Below are 21,274 nucleotides of genomic sequence, written 5' to 3'. Positions count from 1 at the left end.
GAACCCAAGTGAGCATCTGTTGGACCGCCTCAATCCTCATGTGGCTACTTTTTAATTCTTAATCTGGCAATACACATGAGACAATGATCTGCCACATCGCGACCATCCAGTCATCTGTGGGATCGTTTGTAAGAAAAATCCTCTCAAAACCTGCCAGGCTAAAATGGCCAACCCTGTTTCAATTCACAATACTTTCTGCTGACACAACTTTGTTAGCAGAGGTCATCCATCTACTTTGGAGCCCCATATATAGTAGGGTTTGCTAAACTGTTGCTTTAGACACGTCTGGTAGCCCGCAGTTTGGGGGTGAGCTGCTCCACTGTAGAGTGTCAGTCCATCCTCTTGTACTTTCGTAGCCGACGTTCAACTCTCATTATTGGCATGTGGTGCTTTGCAGTTTCCACGTCACTTATTCACAATGGTGTAGTTTGTTCACTCATGGTACACTTTCACCACAGGGGGACGAGAACAGTTCACACTGCTCAGTTTCAGAAATACTGCCACCCTTGGCCCAAAAATCAATAATCATCCCTTTTTGCAACTTTGATAAATCGCCCCTTTTTACCCATGGCATCAACAAGGGTTATGTGCGCAGCCTAAGGCTATCACACAACTTATATACCCACCACCATGCCAGCTCGCAACACCTGACGTCCTTCATGAGCTACATGCTGCTGATGTTGAAAGTAGGAAGTGGTCATAATAATAGGACTCAACTGTGTATTTTTTCGACAGATCCACAGTAGAGACAGAGAATGCTGAAATGACAACTACATGTGCTGCTGCTGCTATTTACCTGCCTCTATGGGACAGATGTTCTTGATCTGTAAAATCAAATTGAAATGTTGAACACTTATCTGTTCATGTACTTTATCATAATACAATCACATGTTTAGGTATCTGTTTATTTATCTCAGTGCTGTGGATCATCTTGCGCATATATCTGGGTTATCGGTCCTTCCACTGAGCACCAGCATTGACGAGTAGTGCAGAATTAAAGGGGTCGCCCCACCAAAAATATTCTACAGTCTTCAAACCAGTACCTGGATCTGAATTGTTTTGTAATTTCATGTAATTTAAAATTTAGCATAGCCAATAAAATGTATCTGTATAGCGCCACCTGCTGTTTGTTTTCTTCTTATTTCTTTGTCCTGCTTACTGATATGGACGCACATGCTCAGTTTCATCCTTCAACTGCCTCCTTAGTTTTGATAGGTGGAGCATGGACACGCCTCCTGAGCTGTGATAGGGAGAGCATGGACACATCCCCTTAGCTGCAGCAGAAAAGCCACGCCTCTTGAGCTGCCAGCTTGATATAAATCTAGCAGAGCAATGAATGTGGAGATCTCTGGATCCATGTGAGGTACAGGGCTGGTTTTAGCTTTGTTAGAAAGAGATTGTCATATCCTATATGATGTCTGATTTTCATTTATTGCATTAGTCATGGGATAACCCCTTTAATAGGAGGACATTGTAATTTCCCTATGCCTCACTACACCTACTAGAGTTTCTTAGAAAGTCATATAGCCTATGAGTATTTTTTTACATGCAAGATCAAACTGGAGAATCCGCTGGAAACACACACAGGGAGAACATATGAACTTCATGTAGAGGTTGCCCAGACTGGTGCTGATTTCCTCTTCTTTTAACCATTTTTAATTCCACATTACAGATGTTTTAGGTCGTATCAAAATGGTTTTGCTTTGCAATTAGCACTTCGTAAATTGGTTGCAGTAACAGGTGACTTTGTATTTTCCAGCTTATTGCAAATGCTATTATATTCCTCTGTGGGAATCTGATGGGAGCATTTCACAAGTACCACATGCAGGATGCCTCCAGAGATCTGTACAGCTACACAGTGAAATGCATTCGGGTAAAGATGAAACTGGAAATGCAAAAGAGGCAGCAGGTGAGAAACCAAAATTTTATTTGAATATATATATATATATATATATTTACCTACTGTATATGACCTAAACCAACTTATAGAATAACTAGTATTAAAGGGGTTGGCCACTTGACCATGATATTTTTGAAATGCCATAAACCAGTGATGCCCAACCTGCGGCCTGCGAAGTCGTGTCATGCGGCCCGCGCAGTGACCGGACTTTATCAGAGCAGGGCGCGCTGCGAACGGCACAGGCAGCAAAGCGATGCTGCCTGTGCCTGCAATCTCCCTGCCCAGCGCTGCCTCCTAGCTAATTTATTCACTGCACTTGCCTCTGTGAAATTGAAGAGAAGCGCCGTAATCTCGCACTGGCAGAGGCATCAACTAAATGTAGCTAGGTGCAAAGATATTTTGCAGCTTCCATTGACTTCAGTAGTAACTGTATAAATCTCTATGTGCTGAGCTTTGGCTCAAACTCACAGCATCCTAATAATCCTGCCTGACCACATGTCTTCTGTCCTGTACTCACATCATACCTGAATACAGTACAGTAGACCTTGCGGTTAGGCAGGAACTCAGAGCCTCAGAAATCATTATGATGCTGTGCATTCGGGTCAGAAGAGCAGTGATAAAATAGGTGTACAGTTTACTTCCATTCAAAAAGCCTTTATACATGGAAGAAATAATACATCTATGATGGAAATTCTGTATTATTGGTTCTAAAAAAAAATGTCCCAAATTTAGTTTTCTTGGAATTGGTTTCAAATCTGGGACAATGATTCAGTGTGACGGAAGTCATATAACGTCTCATGTTTCCTTCTCCTACTGTCTGCAGTGTGGTAAAAGCTTGATGTTCAGCCAAAATCGTCACCTTTAGCCATTATAGGTACTGTGAGTCTACTGCCATATACAGAGGAGCAAGGAAACAGCACACTTTGATTACATTGTATAGTGCACTAAAGGTGCACACTAGATGAGACTTGGAGGAACCTGGTCTGTCAGGTCACCAGACTCTTCCCAATTGCAGATGTTAGGTGACAGACGGATGGTGCATGTTGGATTTCACTATGCACCATCAGACACACTGCTGCTTGTTCCCCTCTTCCTACGAGCCGAGCGTACATGTATATTGGGGAGTCAGGAGTGAAAACAGTTAGCCAGACAATTATGTAATGTGCATGGGCAATTGGGCATCTTAAAGGGGTTGTCTTACTTCATTAAGGCATCTATCATGTAGAGAAAGTTAATACAAGGCACTTACTAATGTATTGTGATTGTCCATATTGCCTCCTTTGCTGGCTGGATTCATTTTGCGATCACATTATACACGGCTTGTATCCAGGGGTTATGGCCACCCTGCAGTTCAGCATCGGCTGTGCTTACACGCTATAGGATAAAGTGCCAGTCTATCTGGTGGCCGGGACCATGGGAGCGCACCTAGGCTGGTGCTTTTTACTATAGTGCGCAAGCACGACCACCACTACTGGATTGCAGGGTGGTCGTAAGTGCCATTTTCTGAACTGAGACAAACCCTTTAATTCCTTTCTGCTGTCCCCGGCTTTCATTGTTTTATCTGGCTTGCATGGCTGCGGCATTATTCTGATGGTTAGCAGGACTACGGCTAGTCATACACATGATATATATATGTCCAACAGCTATGCCTGCCCATAAACATGCACCTCGGGCTCAGGGTTATTTAATAGAGGAGAGGGAGACAAGCCAGAGACAGCAAATTATCTCCTAGCAGAATACAGGGCTGGTGTGTTACCAACATGACTGATCTTCAATATCCCCATCATCTGCTGTATAGGAAAAGTCGGGATGCCCCCATAAAAATTTGTTGATCCTGTTAAAATCATTGGGATCCACCAACGATAATCGGAGGAGTTTGGGAAGGTTAATAAACTGAACACAGTATATACACATATCGTCAGCCCTCTAGAGTTACTCTTTATATGTCTATGGATCTGTACAGTAGAATTTGCTCTCTCCTATCCTTCTCTAATTCTCCTTCTCCCTCTTTTGTCTTCACTCCCTCTTTCTCTTCTACTTCTTTTACCATTCTCACTCAGTATTTTATATAAGTTGATCATTACTCAATGTAACCCCCATACCTGGTACCCTTACCAGGAGAGCCTTCTGTTGTCCGTACTGCCCGTCTATATTTCAATGGAGATGAAGTTGGCTATTCAGGACAGACTAAAGGAAACCAACGACAATCGCCAGCCAGACAAAAACTTCCATAGCTTATATGTAAAGCGGCATCAAAATGTCAGGTGGGTCAAGCGTCAAGGTCTGTTTCTGATCCATGTACTACGTGCATTATTAAACCGAGCTTACTGAATTGGCATGGTTGATTGACTAATTTAGTGTTTCTTCACCCTTACAGCATTCTGTATGCAGATATCGTGGGCTTCACTCGACTTGCCAGTGACTGTTCACCAAAGGAACTTGTGGTCATGCTGAATGAGCTGTTCGGAAAGTTTGACCAGATAGCTAAGGTGATGATCTAAATGTGGCTGGTTATAAGGACAATAAGATTTATGTTCTTTATGCTATACATAAAAAATGTCACTGATATTATGACAACAAATTTGAAAATGCCCGCACCGAACCATTTTTTAAAGGGGTTGTCCAGGCTTTTACTATTGATGACCTATCCTCAGGATAGGTCATCAATATCAAATCAGTGGGGGTCTGACACCCGGCACCCCCGCCGATCTGATATTGATGGCCTATCCTTAGAATAGGTCATCAATAGTAAAATCCCAGACAACCTCTTTAATAGTTTTTTTTATATATACATTTTTTGGACTATAAGACACACCTATGAGTTAGAGGAGAAAACTAAGAAAAAAATATTTCATTAGGACTGAGATAGGACCACCAATCTTCATCAGACCCCCAAGTTCCCATCAGGCCTCAGATCATACCCCTCAATCTCCATCAGCATCAGATCAGACCCCCTCCCCAGACTCCATCAGCCTCAGATCAAACCTCAGTTCTTACCCCAAAATCAGACCCCCAATCCTCATCCGACCTCAGATCAGACCCCAAAATCAGAACCCCAAGCTCCATCAGACCTCAGATCAGACCCTCATCAGACCCCAAGCTCCATTAGCCTTAGATCAGACTGCCCAATCTCAATTAGCTTCAGATCAGACCCCTTTTATCTTCAGATCAGACTCCCATCAGCCCTGGATCAGACATAAAAAAATAATAATAATACCTCACTTGCTTCAGACTGTGCTGCCACTTTCTGCATATCCAGGACTCTCCGCTCCCTGGTCGTTTTCCAGCCTGCACTGTGACATGACATGGCACAGCATCAGGTTATATTCGTGCCTACATGCACTACGTCCTGATGCCGTACGTGTCTTGCAGAAGGGGGCCGGCGAGTAGATCGGACACAGTGCTCCCCTCCCTGGTCCCCACGCTAATGAAAACGGTCATTAGCATTCAGACTATAAGATGCACTGCCAGTTTTTTCCTCACTTTTTGGGGGGAAAGGGTGAGTGTTATAGTCCGAAAAATATAGTAATTCATCTCTAAACCTACTAGATTTTGGAGAACTCAGATATTTTTCTTCATCCCATCCAAGTTCCACACCTTACACTGAATATCTTATGTTTGAAGTTGAGAGATGACCACGTGTATGCAATTAATCTCCAGCTCAGCTGTTTCGATATTTTCCATTCCTCATGATAGTGTGAGACTGAGATGATTATGGCCGCTTAAAAAAACCTTCCACCATAATGTGCTACCTTTCTAAGGTTTATTGGACTATGAGAATAAAGAACACAACCAATCACAGTGAGCTTTCATTTATAAGAGCATTTTAAGAAACTAAGGCCTCAAGCACACGACCGTGGCCATATTGCAGTCCACAAACCATGGAGCCGCAAAATGCGCATTCCTTCTGTATGAACGCTGCATTGTTGCAATGTTTGGTGGGAAAATTCTGATTGAGCAGGTTTGAAGTTCTTCTGTTGAAACTAATCTACAATTTGTATAGGCTTGTACGTGAGTCTTGGCTAAACTAGGGTATTTTTTATTACTGCTGTAAAAGCCTTCGGCGCGGTGCATAATAATGTGACAACTGAGAAGGCCCCATCCTATATACCTGTAAGTCACAAAACCTGATTTCCTGTTTCTTTAAAGTTTAACAACCCAATGAAGTGTCCTTCTATTGTCACCGATGGCTGCTATTGTAAAGACCCTCTGGCATTGTGTTTGAAGGTACCTTGTTCACCACTAGAAAGGTACTTGTCCTGGATTTACACAGGTCACTTTTAGTTTCATTCAGAATTTCTTTGCCATTATAGCAGATAAAGCCGTTCTACTCTCCCTAATGGGACTCCGATATTTTTACCATTTACATTCTGATACTGTAGCAATCATGAGGGGATCAGGTTGGATCACAGCAAAATTGCTCCCGGTGCACCCTAATTATTTTCTTTTCCATTTTATCTAGGCATACAGAAGCAATAAAAACAATATACAGGGTTACTGGTATTAATATAGAATGTTGATCCAGGGATCTGTCTGATCACCAGCAATGGTCACTAAGGAATATTTCCACTATATGGCGAACTGTTCATTTAGAGTGGTTTTTGCATTCCTCTAGATCAACTTGGGTTTGTAAGTGATATTTGAACTGGATGGACTAAGGTGTTTTTTAAATCAATCATGTAGGAAGTGTTCGGACTTTCAGTCCGTGCCATTAAGCGCCATAGTCTCCATGCAGCTGCCCCCTTCAGTGTGGGAATAGTACGCTTTGTGCTGTATCATCATAATGGCACCATTTTCTGTGCAAGTTGCTGATCTCTGTTGGTTATAACCAAGTACCACGCTTCACTGTTCTTAGTACTGTCTGTCCTAATAGGGGTTGGCCACTGTGCTATTTAAACAGTCCCTTATGTGAGATTTAGGGCTCTTTCATACGAGCGGGTGCCTTGCGGGTAATCCGCTGCGTGAAAGAGAGCCAAGCTCCGGACAGCAGAGACACGGAGCATTAACATGATTGATAATACTCTATGCCTCTCTGTGATCTTTTTACTACAAAATCACGGTGATTCAGTAGTAAAAAGATCACAGAGAGGCACGGAGCATTATCAATCATGTTAATGCTCCGTGTCTCTGCTGTCCAGAGCGTGGCTTGGCTCTCTTTCACGCAGCAGATTACCCGCAAGGCATCCGCTCGTGTGAAAGAGCCCTTACTGTATTGAAGTATTGCAGTGTATATCAGAAATCAGAGGATCCCAGGTTCAAGTCCTAGGATAAAAACGTTAAAAAAAATATGAAAAGTAGAAAAAGAAATTTCAAGCAAAAAAATATACCTTTTTCACTTTCAACATTATTTTCCTAAAAATAAAGAATATATACATAATTGTCTGTAACAACCCATACAATAAAATTAACATTGTAAAAACAATTGCTGTTCATTTTTAATTCCACGTTCCAAAAAACACAATAAACATCAAAAAACACAGTCATCAAAAGTGGCACTAATGAAAACTACAACTCATCCTTTATGTATTGTGCAAATGTAAAAAAGCATTAAAAAAACCTACATACATTTGGTATTATTGTAATCGTACTAACCAGCAGAATGTAACTTGCAATAAAAAAAAAGCTATAAAAACGGAACCCAAAAACAATGGCGAAATTGCTATATTTTTTCACGCCATCCACCGAAAAAAGAAATACTAGTTATGTTATACGGTATGTACCTATAAATTATACTATGTGAATCTCTCTCTTTCTCCCTCCAAATCTCCTGAATCAAATCACACAAAATATGGATTTCTGAAAAGTTTGGGTGAAATTTATTTGCTCCTCTCTACTTCAGGGCATTCTGTAATTGGTGTTATTAAAATGTTGTAATTTTTTTCTTTAGTTAAAAAAAAAGACATAGAAATTTGCTAAATACATTGCCCCGGTTTAGTAAGGGGTCTGCACCAACAATCAGTGGCACAATTTGGCACATCTAAGGTTTCTACACTTTTTTCCATCATGTCCAACAAGGGTCTGGGCTTAGCGTCACACTAAATGGGCAGGGCCTAAGATGCCCCATTTTACGCTGAAATTGTGCCACATTTCTGGCGTAAAAATCTGTCTCAAAGTAAGCCAATGAGTAGATGGTATAAAGTCAGGGAAAGGTGTCTATACCTGCACCAGATTTATCATCCAGCAGGATCCCCTGGGATAAATCTGTCTAAGCTTCCGCCATCTATAGGATTACCTTGTGTATTTATATATAGTAAAGTCGGACTGCATCATTTTACTGTTTTTCCCCAGGAAAATGAATGTATGAGGATTAAGATTTTAGGGGATTGCTATTACTGCGTCTCTGGCCTACCAGTGTCCTTACCTAACAACGCAAAGAACTGTGTCAAAATGGGGCTGGATATGTGTGAAGCAATAAAGTAAGTATGTCTATATGGAATTAAAGGGGCGGCCTGGTTAATGCAGTAAATTCAACTGTCAAGTTCTCTACTACTTAATATAGAGGGGTCTCTTTTTCTTGTGTTAGTTTCTTCTTCAAAAAACACTTCCCTCCTGAACCTTTTCTTTAAAGCTCCGATTGTGTTCCCCTTCCCTTATTCAAATTAAGGCCCCTTTCACACGAGAGAGTATTCAGCGCGGGTGCAATGCATGATGCGAACGCATTGCGCCCGGAACGGAATCCAAACCTATTAATTTCAATGGGTCTGTGTACATGAGCGTTGGTTTTCACGCGTGACTTGTGCGTTGTGTGAAAATTGCAGCATGTTCTATATTCTGCGATTTTCTTGCAACGCTGGCCCCATAGAAGTGAATGGGGCTGGGTGAAAATCACATTGCATCTGCAAGCGAGTGCGGATGCGATGCGTTTTTCACTGATGGTTGCTAAGAGGAGATGTTCGTAACCTTCCGTTTTTTATCACGCGCGTGCAAAACGCATTAAATCGCATTGCACCGGCAAGATAAAAACTGAGCGCGATCACATACAAAACTGAATGAACTTGCTTGCAAAATCACGAAAACGCATCCGGACCTAATCCGCTCACGCTCGTCTGCAAGGGGCCTACGTTTTTTAAGTCTTTTATTATAGTAGACATGGAAGTGAACACTTACTAGGTATTCCCATAGAATATAGCTGAGCTAAGTCGTACGTTGATGCACAGGTACAGATATGTTAGTTATTTTGTTAAAGCATACATAAACTTTTATTTTTCATAATTTAGTAGTATAGGTGATAATAGTGAACTTTGTAATATATTTTATTAAAGATAAATGCCTGTTTCTAGAGTTATTTCCCTTCCCCTGCCCTTATTCTGTCTCTGAATTGACTGAGCTAATGTGTACACAACTATGAAATCTATGGGGAGGATGAGCTGCAGAGGCAGACAGAGAACAGAGATAGCTGCAGCTACTGCTGGGTGCTTTTTCTCCCCCCAGGTGAAAAAATATCCAGCTCTGGGGTGAAATAAATCATTCCCTCCATGCTACAGCCACGTCATATCTGGTCTTTCTGCCCTCTGTCTGCTCTAAGCTGATTTCTCACATATATGGATTTGATCAGTTCAGGACCCGTGACCAGTGCAGGGATGGGGAGGGGATAAGTGTAATAACAGCAACTTTCTTTTGTAAAATATATTTCAAAGTTTACTGTTATCACTTAAACTATTGAATTCTAAAAAATAAAAATAAAAGTTTAGGTACACTTTAAGTGTAGGAGAAGGCAGGAGGACTCAAGGAAGACCTTAGCCCATCTAATACACAGTTCCAAATCCTTAACACAGTTAAAGGACCTGCTCCTGACCTTGTCTTCTTTAGTAAATAATTGTATTTCACATGAAATTACAGTTCTGGAGCATCTTTTCTTAGCTATTTGTTGTATCGTTCCTCTGCTAATCCTACTTGAAGTTTATGAATAAGGCTACTTTCACACTAGCATTTTTGTTTTCCGGTATTGAGTTACCCTAATGCATTCTAAATGGAGAGCATTCGGTTCAGTATGTATCAGTTCAGTCGCTCTTACGTTATTTGGCCGGAGAAAATACCGTAGCATGCTGCAATTTTATCTCCGGCCAAAAATCCTGAACCCTTGCTGGAAGGCCGGATCCAGCATTAATTTCCATTGAAATGCATTAATGCCGGATCCGGCCCCAAGTGTTCCGGCAAAACACATCCGTTCTTTCCGTCCGCTCATGCGCAGTCCATTAAATCGGTGAAAAAAATAAATACCGGATCCGTTTTTCCGGATGACAACCGGAAACACGGATCCGGTATTGCAATGCATTTGTGAGACTGGTCCGCATCCGTCTCACAAATGCATCCGTTTGCGTCCAGATTGCCGGATCTGGCAGGCAGTTCCGGCGACAGAACTGCCTGCCGGAATACTCTGCCGTAAGTGTGAAAGTACCCTAAATTGTCAAACGGGTGTTACCAACTTAGGGGTTGTTTTCCTACACAGTCTGACACTATTTAATCAGTGCTGGCAGTGGCAGACTGTACAGGGACAAGCCCATTCAATGAAGGAACAGCACAGCGTAGCATTATATGAGCAGATGTGCCAGAATTGTTATTTCATGGGGAATACAAGTACTTACTAAAACTGTCATGTCAGGAGAGGTGTCTGAATGTAGTCCGAATTTTATATTTTAAAGGGAACCTGTCAGCGGCAAAAGCCATCCCCAAACCACCAGCATAAACGTCAAGTGGCCGGCAGTGAGTTTCTAATGATGATTTTCTTACTGCATTAAGATGAGGCAGAAGTATGAAAAACGTTCTTTTATCCTCCGTCCGCGCTATTTTCTAGTCATGCTTCAAGTCAAGATAACCGCGCACCCTTCCCTGCCCCTTCGCTGTGACTGACAGCCGGCTGTCGGGCATAAGCGCGGTCAGTCACAGCGAAGGGACAGGGAAGGGGGCGCGGTTATCTTGACTTGAAGCATGACTAGAAAATAGCGCGGACGGAGGATAAAAGAACGTTTTTCATACTTCTGCCTCATCTTAATGCAGTAAGAAAATCATCATTAGAAACTCACTGCCGGCTACTTGAAGGTACTGCTGGCGGCGTGGGATGGCTTTTGCCGCTTAAAGGTTCCCTTTAACAATTTTTTACATAGTTTGTGCTATAAAATATATTTAGAATAAATAAGCATAATATATTTTTGAACACCTCTTACATAAAACGAAAACAAAATGGTGTTCGAGGCCGGAATTTTACTGAGAGTTTGCTACAAGTGTACCATTTATCACAGCTCAGGATATACTGTATATAATGTACTATATATATATATATATTTATTTTTGGATATTGTATTTCTAAAGACAGGTGAGAGAAGCTACAGGGGCGGATATCAACATGCGGGTCGGAGTGCATTCTGGCAATGTTCTCTGTGGGGTTATTGGACTGCGAAAGTGGCAGTTTGACGTTTGGTCACATGATGTCTCATTGGCCAATCGCATGGAATCAGCAGGAGTACCGGGGTAAGACTGTGCTCAATGCCTTTACTTTCAACTTTTTAAAAGGCTTTGTCCCTATGACACTGGCTGACTTGTTACATGTGCGCTTGGCAGCTGAAGACATCTGTGTTGGTTCCATGTTCATATGTGTCCGCATTGCTGAGAAAAATTATGTTTTAATATATGCAAATGAACCTCTAGGAGCAACGGGGGCGTTGACGTTACACCTAGAGGTTCAGCTCTCTGTACAACTGCCACGCCCCCTGCACTTTTTATTGACAGGGCCAAGCATATTGACGCTTTCCCTTTCTGGCCCTGTCGACCAACGTGGAGAGGGCGCACACAGTCTAATCTAGGCAGCTTCCAGCATCAACACTTTCTATCCATATATAGGATCTAGTGTGGTACAGTTGTATGTAACCTTAAAGGGAACCTGTCACCAGGATTTGGGGTATAGAGCTGAGGACATGGGTTGCTAGATGGCCGCTAGCACATCCGCAATACCCAGTCCCCATAGCTCTGTGTGCTTTTATTGTGTATAAAAACCGATTTGATACATATGCAAATTAACCTGAGATGAGTCAGAGCTTGAAAATATGACTCTTCTCTGGTCACACAAGTAAGATATGACTCTTTTATGTTATTTTGCATATGTATCAAATCGTTTTTTTTACACCATAAAAGCACACAGAGCTATGGGGATTTGATATTGCGGATGTGCTAGCGGCCATCTAGCAGCCCATGTCCTCAGTTCTATACCCAAAATCCAGGTGACAGGTTCCCTTTAAAGTGAATGTGTCGTCAGAAAGTGGCCTATTGTTTAAATCAAGTTTTTATGTTAAACATATATTAACATTAAACATATTATATAAATTTAGAATTATTTTTATTTTTTTAAATTACCATGTCACTATCTACACCCATCAACACTGAAATGTAACACCAGGAAGGAAAAGTTGTGGAATTATGGAAATCACCGGATTAATGGAAACAAAATATTGAAAACATCTCGATTTATTCACTTGCAGACATCCATAAACTTACACACCTTGGCATGCGATCAGTGAAGTTAATAATGGTTGTCTGAGGAATGTCCTGCAATGCTGAATGGACTTGGGCATGCAAATCATCAAGATCCGCTGCAGGCAGCTCCCTTTGCAATTGCCAACCAATGATGTCCCAGATGTGCTCGATAGGAAACAAATCCAGAGATGCTGCAGGCCATAGTAGCACGTTTAGGACATGCAGGCTCTCATAGTAACACAAGCAACGTGGCGCTGTCATGTTCAAAAATGGCCCCGGGGACACTTTGGAGAAATGGTCGTACCAATCAAATCAATGTAATGACAAGCTTTTAGTGTACCTGAAATGAAGACTAAATGGGTCCACTACCATACATTATGCCACCCCACACAACATCGGTGTGATGTTCCCTCATGAAGGGCCATGGCATTGGGGTCTCCAGACAAATCTTTGCCTATCATTGCAGATAAAAGCGGGACTCGTCACTGAAGAAGATGGCCCTCCATTCCAGCCTCCTTTGCCATCTCGCTGTGCACAATGATAGTTTATGAGAGCAGTGGCATGAGGTCAATGGGACTCCTGTAGCTGGATGTCTGGCTCGTAGTCCTATATCATGCAAACACCTTCTGATGGTCTACGTAGACACTGTTTGCCGTCCTAGGCTTGAGATGTGATACTCAATTTCACTTGCAGTACAGAACGGATCACTACACACCATTCTTCTAATGAGATGATCTGTCCATGCAGAGGTTCGCCTCTGTGCACCTCTTGATGTTATTCCAGTTAGTCGTTGTTCTCCAGACCACCATGACTCACAACGTTGAACAGTGCTGACATCTCGGCCTAGGTGCGTAGCGATCTACTGGAGTGATAAACCAAGGTCTCTCAGTTCAAGGATCCTGTCCCTCTCAATTTGTGTTGATGAGCAGGAGGCATCACACAATCATCCCACATGACTTGAACCAGTTTTGGAGAGTTTATGTGACTAAAAGACTATACTTTCAATCTGGCTTTTATGCATCTCCCACATGCCACAGGTTAGAGCTAGGTGCATGAAAATTTGAACATCTGCAGATCTTAGCGACACCTGCTACTTCCTTGCTTTACATAACCTTATGGCTTGTCCCTCTTGGTGTTGCAATTTCAATGTTGACTGTATATTTAAAAATAATCATGCAATTTTCACACTGGTCACTAGGCCTATAAAATATCAAGACCCCCTGTTCATTGAGAGCAGCCATATGGGCCATAGACACAATGGGCAGTAGGGGGCTTCATTGACTTTTCTAGGAGATTTTTCTAGGCATGCTTTGTGACCTGTAAAGGGGTCAGGAGGAGGGAGTAGATAAGCTGTGATATCATCTATTGTGAAAGATGGATTCTGTGTTACCTAGATCTTGTTTAGCTAGTTTTCTAGCATTTTCTTTACTGTAGTATCTTGGAATTTAATTTTCATAGTATTATTTTATTGTATATTTGTTAATGATATTCCATTTAATGAAGTATGATCACTGCATATACTGTGTTTGAACCATATGTGCAGTAGATCAAACTATGGAAGTATTTCCATATTTAAGTTAGGGCTCATGCACACGCTGTAAGTGTTTAGCGCTCTATAGATCGGCTAAACACTGATCCCGGGCAGGTGCATGCCACCATTTATTTTTAAACTTGAACAAAATGGACAAGAATAGAACATGTTTTATTTTTTTTCTTGGGCCACAGAATGGACATACGGATGCGGACAGCACACTGTGTGCTGTTCACATCTTTTGTGACCCCGTTGAAATGAATAGGTCCGCATCTGCAAAAAATGTGGATCGGATGTGGAACAAAACTACGTGTGTGTGCATCATTTTATTGGCTGAGCAAATTTGTTATCACGTACCTAATTCATGTACAGGTTATGTACAGGCTGTCTGTAAAGTATCTAGTTTACCAAATCTTGTACCATTATTTTAACCCCTGTAGGGCCAAGCCAATTTTGGCCATCATGACATTTATAATTAATCGAGGTGAAAAGAGAAAATTAGGAATTAATATCCATTAAAAGTGATGCCTGGTTACAAAGATATTAATCTATGATGCTCAGGATGGTGCTCCATGACGTTTCTAGTTGTCCATCTATACAACTCTGTTCTGATGGCCAAGCATGTGTGGTAAATCTTGCATGCTGTCCTCTATGAAAGCGGCCACCTTCACCGTGCACATGTGCTTTTTTTAAAATGAGATCTCTTTACCTCTCTAGCTTTATTCAAGCGTTGTGAAAGTGGGGATGCCCAAGGAGCCTCTATATGTGAGGGGAAGAAGCAAACCGCATCCCAGCCGGCCGAGGTGAAGAAAGCTCATTTTAAAATAGTACAGCATACAAGATTTACCAGGCATGCTCGGTCACCAAAATGGAGTCACATAGATGGATGGACACACTGGGGGGGGGGGCATCTTGAGCACCCTGGGTATATCTTTGCAAGGCATTACATTTACTAGGTGTTAATGGAAAAATTGCTAAATGTACTTTTTTTTAGCTTCATTAAATGTAATGGTTATACAAACCCTTTTAAGACCCAAAAATATTTTTATTCTTGGTTTCCATCCGCCATAATTTTTTTCTGTAAGGCTTAGACAGCGGTTCTACACCAGTCACTAACACTAGACAGCGAGGTCATTGTTAAGTTAAGGACTGCCAGTACTTCCCAGTCAGCATGCTGCAAACTCTATACAACTCCATTACAGATATGGAAACTGTCCAGTTGGCACTCACAAGCCAGATTTGCAGCGGGCCCTGTTCCCGTCATTGAAGTTGTGTTGCATTTTTTTTTAGTGCTGCATCCTCCACATTTAAAAATGGGTGGGGGTCCCGGCAGTCAGATCCCCACTGATCAGTAAGGCTACGTTCACATCTCCAGTGAACATTTGCAGCAGGGTGCAGTGGTTTCTGTCCGGCCCCAGCCGGCATTTATTCCGGATCATGGCTAACGGAGATGTGAATGCAGCTTAAGTTATAGCACATCCTAGTGATGAATGAAATACCTTTTACTGTTTTTCTGTTTTCACATGAATTAGTCGAGTTCACATCACCGAAGCAACATTGGGGCACTTGAATGGAGCCTACTGTGTAGAAGATGGACGTGGGCAGCTCAGAGACCCCTACTTGAAAGAAATGAACATTAAAACCTACCTGGTCATTGATCCAAGAGTGAGTATGATGTATAACATTGTGTGTATGCTATATGGGCAAATGTATGTGGCTTAACACCCATGGTTTTGGACTGGGATGTCCAGGCTCATATAGGCATGATGGTCAGTTGGCCATATAGTGAAGCATCTAACTGTACAGGGCAGGACATGATCACAATAGTTGTTATAAGTCTGAACAATGTCATCATTTGCACACTTTGTTCTTTTATTGGTTTCCAGGCAGAAATCAATCTCTCATTGTGTCAACATCAAGCCAATTAAACTTTTTTTTTTAATCGGCATTTTTATTTATGTTAGGCAAACAAACAAAGCAGATAGTTTTGTAAAACAAATAGTCCAAAACACCTCCCTGATAAAGCAAAGGGGATAAATACGGAGCAAAAAAGGTGAAGAGAATAAATCCGCCAACTTCCTATCCCACAAGAACAGCACCCACAGCATCACAAGATTAGGTCTTAGCCGTAGATGGGCATGTACAATGGACACCTGGAGATCACAAAGGCCGAGCTCAGTATTGAGGAGAAATAAATAAAACCCCTGTCTAGAATATTGTGATTGCAGCATAAAGGTTGAAAAAAAGTCTGTATCCCCTCCCCCAACTTATGTCAAATCACATTGCTCCTAAATAAGCTCAGGCCTATCAGTCTTTCACTCAGATGCACAACAGCCGTCGTGATGGACGCTCTAGCGTTGGAATCAATGGCCCCCATATAGATTCAAACTTTTTGTCTGCCCCTCATTTATGATCAGATTACCTCATTCATGCGGGCAATTAATTTTCTTGCCCGATAAAGTAAGTACTCTCTGTACTATTAGTCCGCAAAAGCCCCAGAATACATACCATGGGCTCAGCAGGACGACGCATCCCACACACCACAAAAATAATGTCCAGGATGAACCCAGGGCAGTGCACTCCTGAAACATATGGAGAACATGAGCATCAGAAATGCTACATCTAGGGCAGTCAGATGTCCTCCGAACCCATGTATGGTGAAGAAACAAGGGAGTCTTATACACTCTGTGAATCGGAGAGAGTTGTGAGAGTCTGAGTTTCACAAAGTGTTAAAGACTGTCACACAATCAAAACTTCAGATTATTGTGCATCTGTTAAGGGACCCACATCTCGTGCCCATTTACCCTGTGCTTGCAGGGGAAATTGCTTATGATAAAATTAAAGCAAAAGATGATAAAAATTGGAGATGACCCCTTGGTGTCTCCCCTAGACATGACCTGCTCTAATAACAGTATCAATAGTGGGATCTAACATTTTGCTCTGCACATCTAAGGCATGACGGAGTTGTAGATATTGATAGAAGAGGGAATTTAGGAGCCCAAGCTCTGACTTCAGCTGCTGAAAATTCTTAAAGGAGTTCGGCCACTTTCTGGCTACTCTTGACTTATGTGAATGAAAGATGTCTATATGGCGCCTACTAATATAGCCTTTGTTAATATTCTGTTTTTTTTAGCTAGGGATTAGGTATCACCAATCCCCCACAATCTTTACCTCTTTGTGAGGTGTTCAACCTGATTCTTCGAAACTGTCTATTGCAAATTAAGGAGCGAAATAGACTTTTTATTTTCTAAAAATAACATATTGGGTTCCAGATACAACTATTATGATGAACATATAGGAATTGCGGCATTAGCACCATGTTGATCAGGTAGAGAGAGTGGGAGCTTGCACCAAGTAGTTGTTTTCTGAGCACTTTTATCCAGTAATGGGAGCAAATTAAGAGTGATATATTCCTGAGGCTGAGAAGATACCTGCATGTCTAGGTAGTTAAAAGTGGATGCTACCTGAAGTGGGGCTCTATGTTCTAGACCGGGCTCAGGCAAAGGGTCCAATGGAAGCAGTACTGATATCCCAATTAATAGAAAGGCCAGAATAGGTGTCAAAGTCTATAATTAGACACATTCCAAATTACCAAAAAGCAGCAACATATTATCTGCATATAGTGCAATTTTCTCCTCCAAAGAACCATATTACAAACCTGTGATGTCCTGATTAAGATGTATCAAGCGGGCCAAGGGTTCAATGGCCAATGCAAAGAGTAATGGCAACAGGGGACCTCTCCAGTACAAAGGATTCAGACATCAGACCATTAGGTCTTATGCGGAGACACTGTACCTGCATTGACGAGGTGACCACTGGCCAGATTCTATTTGAAACTTAGGGGCACATTTATTAAGACTGGCGTTTTAGACACCAGTCTTTATAAAGCCCTGCCAGACTCTCCATAACTTTGGTGAATCCAGTGCCAGTTCTAAATGTAAGACAGCTTTCGAGCTGTCTTACATTAAGACATTTGTCTACGCCTGAAACAGCCGGCCCATCTCCTTTTCCAGCAATGCCATGCCCACAATTTTAGACCTGGCATGAGTGGGTCAAAGTCGCCGTTATCTTCGCCTTGAAATGCGCCTAATATACGTGTATTTCAGTATAATAAATGACCCCCTTAGTTCATTTGATAACTAAAGCAATTGAAAAGGAAGATCAGCTTTATGGAACTATAGAAATATACCGTATCCACATGTGATGAGCTGTGTGTGGTATCATTACATGTCTACATGTCTATGCAGATGATTTGGAGCTTTGCATCAGAAAAAACAAAGCCCCCAACTACTTTGAAGATATATTAAAAATAATTACCAGAACAGAACTATCAAGATATCAAAAAAATAAATAAATGTGATGTTGAAGGTTGGACTGCACTGCATTTGACTTGCCCTGTGTATTTAATAACTGTTTTGTGTTATTTCTAGTCAAAAGAACACCAGATCCAGAACCACCACATTGCTAGGACGCGAGTGAATGATGGTCTAAAGGTTCGACCGTCAGTCCGCATGACAAGATATTTGGAATCATGGGGGGCAGCAAGACCTTTCTCTCATCTTGACTCCACTGAGCCCTCTACCACTGTGACACCTGTTACAAATGGAAAGCCAAAACGGGTTAGTGGCTTTGTGCTATGTGGCACTGTTTACTAGCATTTTTTTCTGAACATATTATTCACTTTTGGAACTACACAGAACAAAGTTCAGCTAGCCATACATCCAGTATGAAGTCTCATATCGCAGATCCCTCTTTCCCCTGTCAAGTGTTGGGATTCGGGACACAGATGGCGGTTGGCACCTTGTGGCATAATAATAGTCATTTGAGGATAGTGTAAATAGTTATTTCTAAAAACTCCTTATCAATAGCACAGAGATGCTGTCCTCTTTGAGCGCTGCATGTATTAGTGACCGGCACAATGATTTCAGTGGTCAGACTATAGTGTTTTTTTATTTTTAGAATACTTTGCATTTTTTATTTGCAGTAGGATACCCACATTGCTTAGTTTAGAATATATCTAATTAAGCTTAAAGGGAACCTGTCACCAGTTTTATGGTGTCCTAACTAAGAGCAACATAAATAAGTGACTGATTCTCTTAGCAAAATGCTGGGTCACTTTCTTTAATTGACCTAGTCAATCTGCCAACATCTTGTATTGAAAAGCTCCAGCTGATAATGATGAGTCCTGAATATTCATGAGCTCCTGACTCTCCCCACCCACCTGCTGCTGAATGACAGTTATTTTCCATATGAATCAGCAGCAGGTGGGCAGGGGAGTGACTATACATAGTAACATAGTAACATAGTACATAAGGCCGAAAAAAGACATTTGTCCATCCAGTTCGGCCTGTTATCCTGCAAGTTGATCCAGAGGAAGGCAAAAAACCCTGTGAGGTAGAAGCCAATTTTCTCCACTTTAGGGGAATAAAAAATTCCTTCCCGACTCCAATCATGCAATCAGAATAACTCCCTGGATCAACGACCCCTCTCTAGTAGCTATAGCCTGTAATATTATTAAGCTCCAGAAATACATCCAGGCCCCTCTTGAATTCCTTTATTGTACTCACCATCACCACCTCCTCAGCCAGAGAGTTCCATAGCTGTTAATTAAATAAACGCTGGACTCACTGACATCACGCTGGACTCAAATCAGCTCATTAGCATGCGGCATCTTTGTGTGTATATTATGAGTTAACCATCTGTCACACCAGTAAGTGAATACATCTAAGGTACTTTTTAGTAGTTAATGATTGTATATAATTAGTTAGATTATAATCAAATATCCACATGACAGGTTCCCTTTAAGTAAAATGATTTGGGGGCTGCAACTCAACTGGGTGTTCAGCGTCTCATGTACACCAACCTCTTATATTGTTTTTATAGTAGGCATGTCAGTAACAATTTTATCCCTTGAAAATAAGAATAAGTATTCCCTGAGAATGGATAGGTTAGGAAAGCACTGCCCTGCGCCATCTCATACCATCAGTAATAACCTTTATTAACATCCCTTGCTGCAAGGAAACAAAATGTATGAATCCATAAGATATGTTATGGAGGGTGTTGAATTATTCAGGTGGTAGGACAATGGTCAGAAATCTCCACGTCCAGGGCAGGACCTTACTATAGAAGGAGGGCCCAAAATTTTGTCTTGTCAGCGAAGTGGGCCTTGGTCATGGGAATTAGTTGTAGGTTAGTGCTCATGCACACTATTGTATTTTTGGTTTGCTTCAGAGGCTTACCCATTCATTTCTATGGGACAGCAAAAAGTGCATCCGTGTGGCCATTCTGCAAATTATAGAACATGTCCTATTCTTGTCCATTTTGTGGAGAAGAATAGGCTTTTATATAACAGGAACTGCTGGATCTGTGGTTTGCGGACCGCAAAATACATACGGTCATGTACACTAGGTCTCATTCTTTACCATAACAGAATTAGTGAAAATATATTTAGCTTTTTGATTACATTCATTGTATATGAGTGCACAAACTATATAAATGAAATAATATTGTAATATTTACTTTTGTAGGAAATTGCTCTGCAACGTATGGGGTGCCAGGTTAATACAGAAAGGTATGAAGAACTGCTGACTTTTTTTTTCTTTAAAGGAGAAACTGAAAATTGAATTTTTGTCAAGAAGATCATTTCTGTGTTTGTAACCTTTAAGTCCAGAATAAAAAAAACAAGGTTGGCAATAAATTTAACATGTGATCTCACTCCAATAAACAATATAATTGTGACAGTTTTGGGTAACCAATGTCTCCAGCGTAGGCAGGCCCAGAATCATACCCTATTTTTCAGACTATAAAGACGCATCTAGGAATTAGAGAGAAATAAGGAAAAAAAAATTCTCATCTGACCTTATATCAGAGCCCCAAGCTTCATCAGACCTTCATCAGAACCCCATCAGACCCCAGCCTCCATCAGCCTTAGAATAGACACCCATCTTCCTCAGATCAGACCCCCCAACCTCCATCAGCCTCTGATCAGACTCCCAACCCCCATCAGACTCAGATCAGACCTCCATCAGCCTAAGATCAAACCCTCAACCTCCATCAGCCTCAGATCAGACGCCCATCAGCCTCAGATCAGATCAGACCAGACCAACATCAGCCTCAGATCAGACCAGCATCAGCCTCAGATCAGCATCAGATCAGACCAGCATCAGCCTCAGATCAGACCAGCATCAGCCTCAGATCAGCATCAGATCAGACCAGCATCAGTCTCAGATCAGACCTGCATCAGTCTCAGATCAGACTTCAGATCAGACTACCATCAGACTTCAGATCAGACTACCATCAGACTTCAGATCAGACTACCATCAGACTTCAGATCAGACCACCATCAGACTTCAGATCAGACCACCATCAGACTTCAG

General features: G+C 41.6%; 1 protein-coding gene across 1 annotated transcript in view; it reads left to right on the top strand.

The window, feature by feature from the left end:
- ADCY7 (adenylate cyclase 7) overlaps nucleotides 1-21,274 on the top strand; it is a 201,827-nt gene that overhangs the window by 142,360 nt on the left and 38,193 nt on the right. The window contains exons 5-12 of the mRNA XM_040410723.1: nucleotides 1,760-1,909; nucleotides 4,019-4,164; nucleotides 4,278-4,389; nucleotides 8,189-8,316; nucleotides 11,210-11,368; nucleotides 15,431-15,563; nucleotides 18,329-18,517; nucleotides 20,426-20,469. Of these exons, the coding sequence (XP_040266657.1) occupies nucleotides 1,760-1,909; nucleotides 4,019-4,164; nucleotides 4,278-4,389; nucleotides 8,189-8,316; nucleotides 11,210-11,368; nucleotides 15,431-15,563; nucleotides 18,329-18,517; nucleotides 20,426-20,469 (1,061 nt within the window). The remainder of the gene's footprint in view (nucleotides 1-1,759; nucleotides 1,910-4,018; nucleotides 4,165-4,277; nucleotides 4,390-8,188; nucleotides 8,317-11,209; nucleotides 11,369-15,430; nucleotides 15,564-18,328; nucleotides 18,518-20,425; nucleotides 20,470-21,274) is intronic.

This window comes from Bufo bufo, chromosome 10 (assembly GCF_905171765.1).
Source record: "Bufo bufo chromosome 10, aBufBuf1.1, whole genome shotgun sequence".
Taxonomy (NCBI): Eukaryota; Metazoa; Chordata; class Amphibia; order Anura; family Bufonidae; genus Bufo; species Bufo bufo.
Note: the sequence above shows the minus strand (reverse complement) of the source record. Positions and strands in the feature narration are given on the sequence as shown.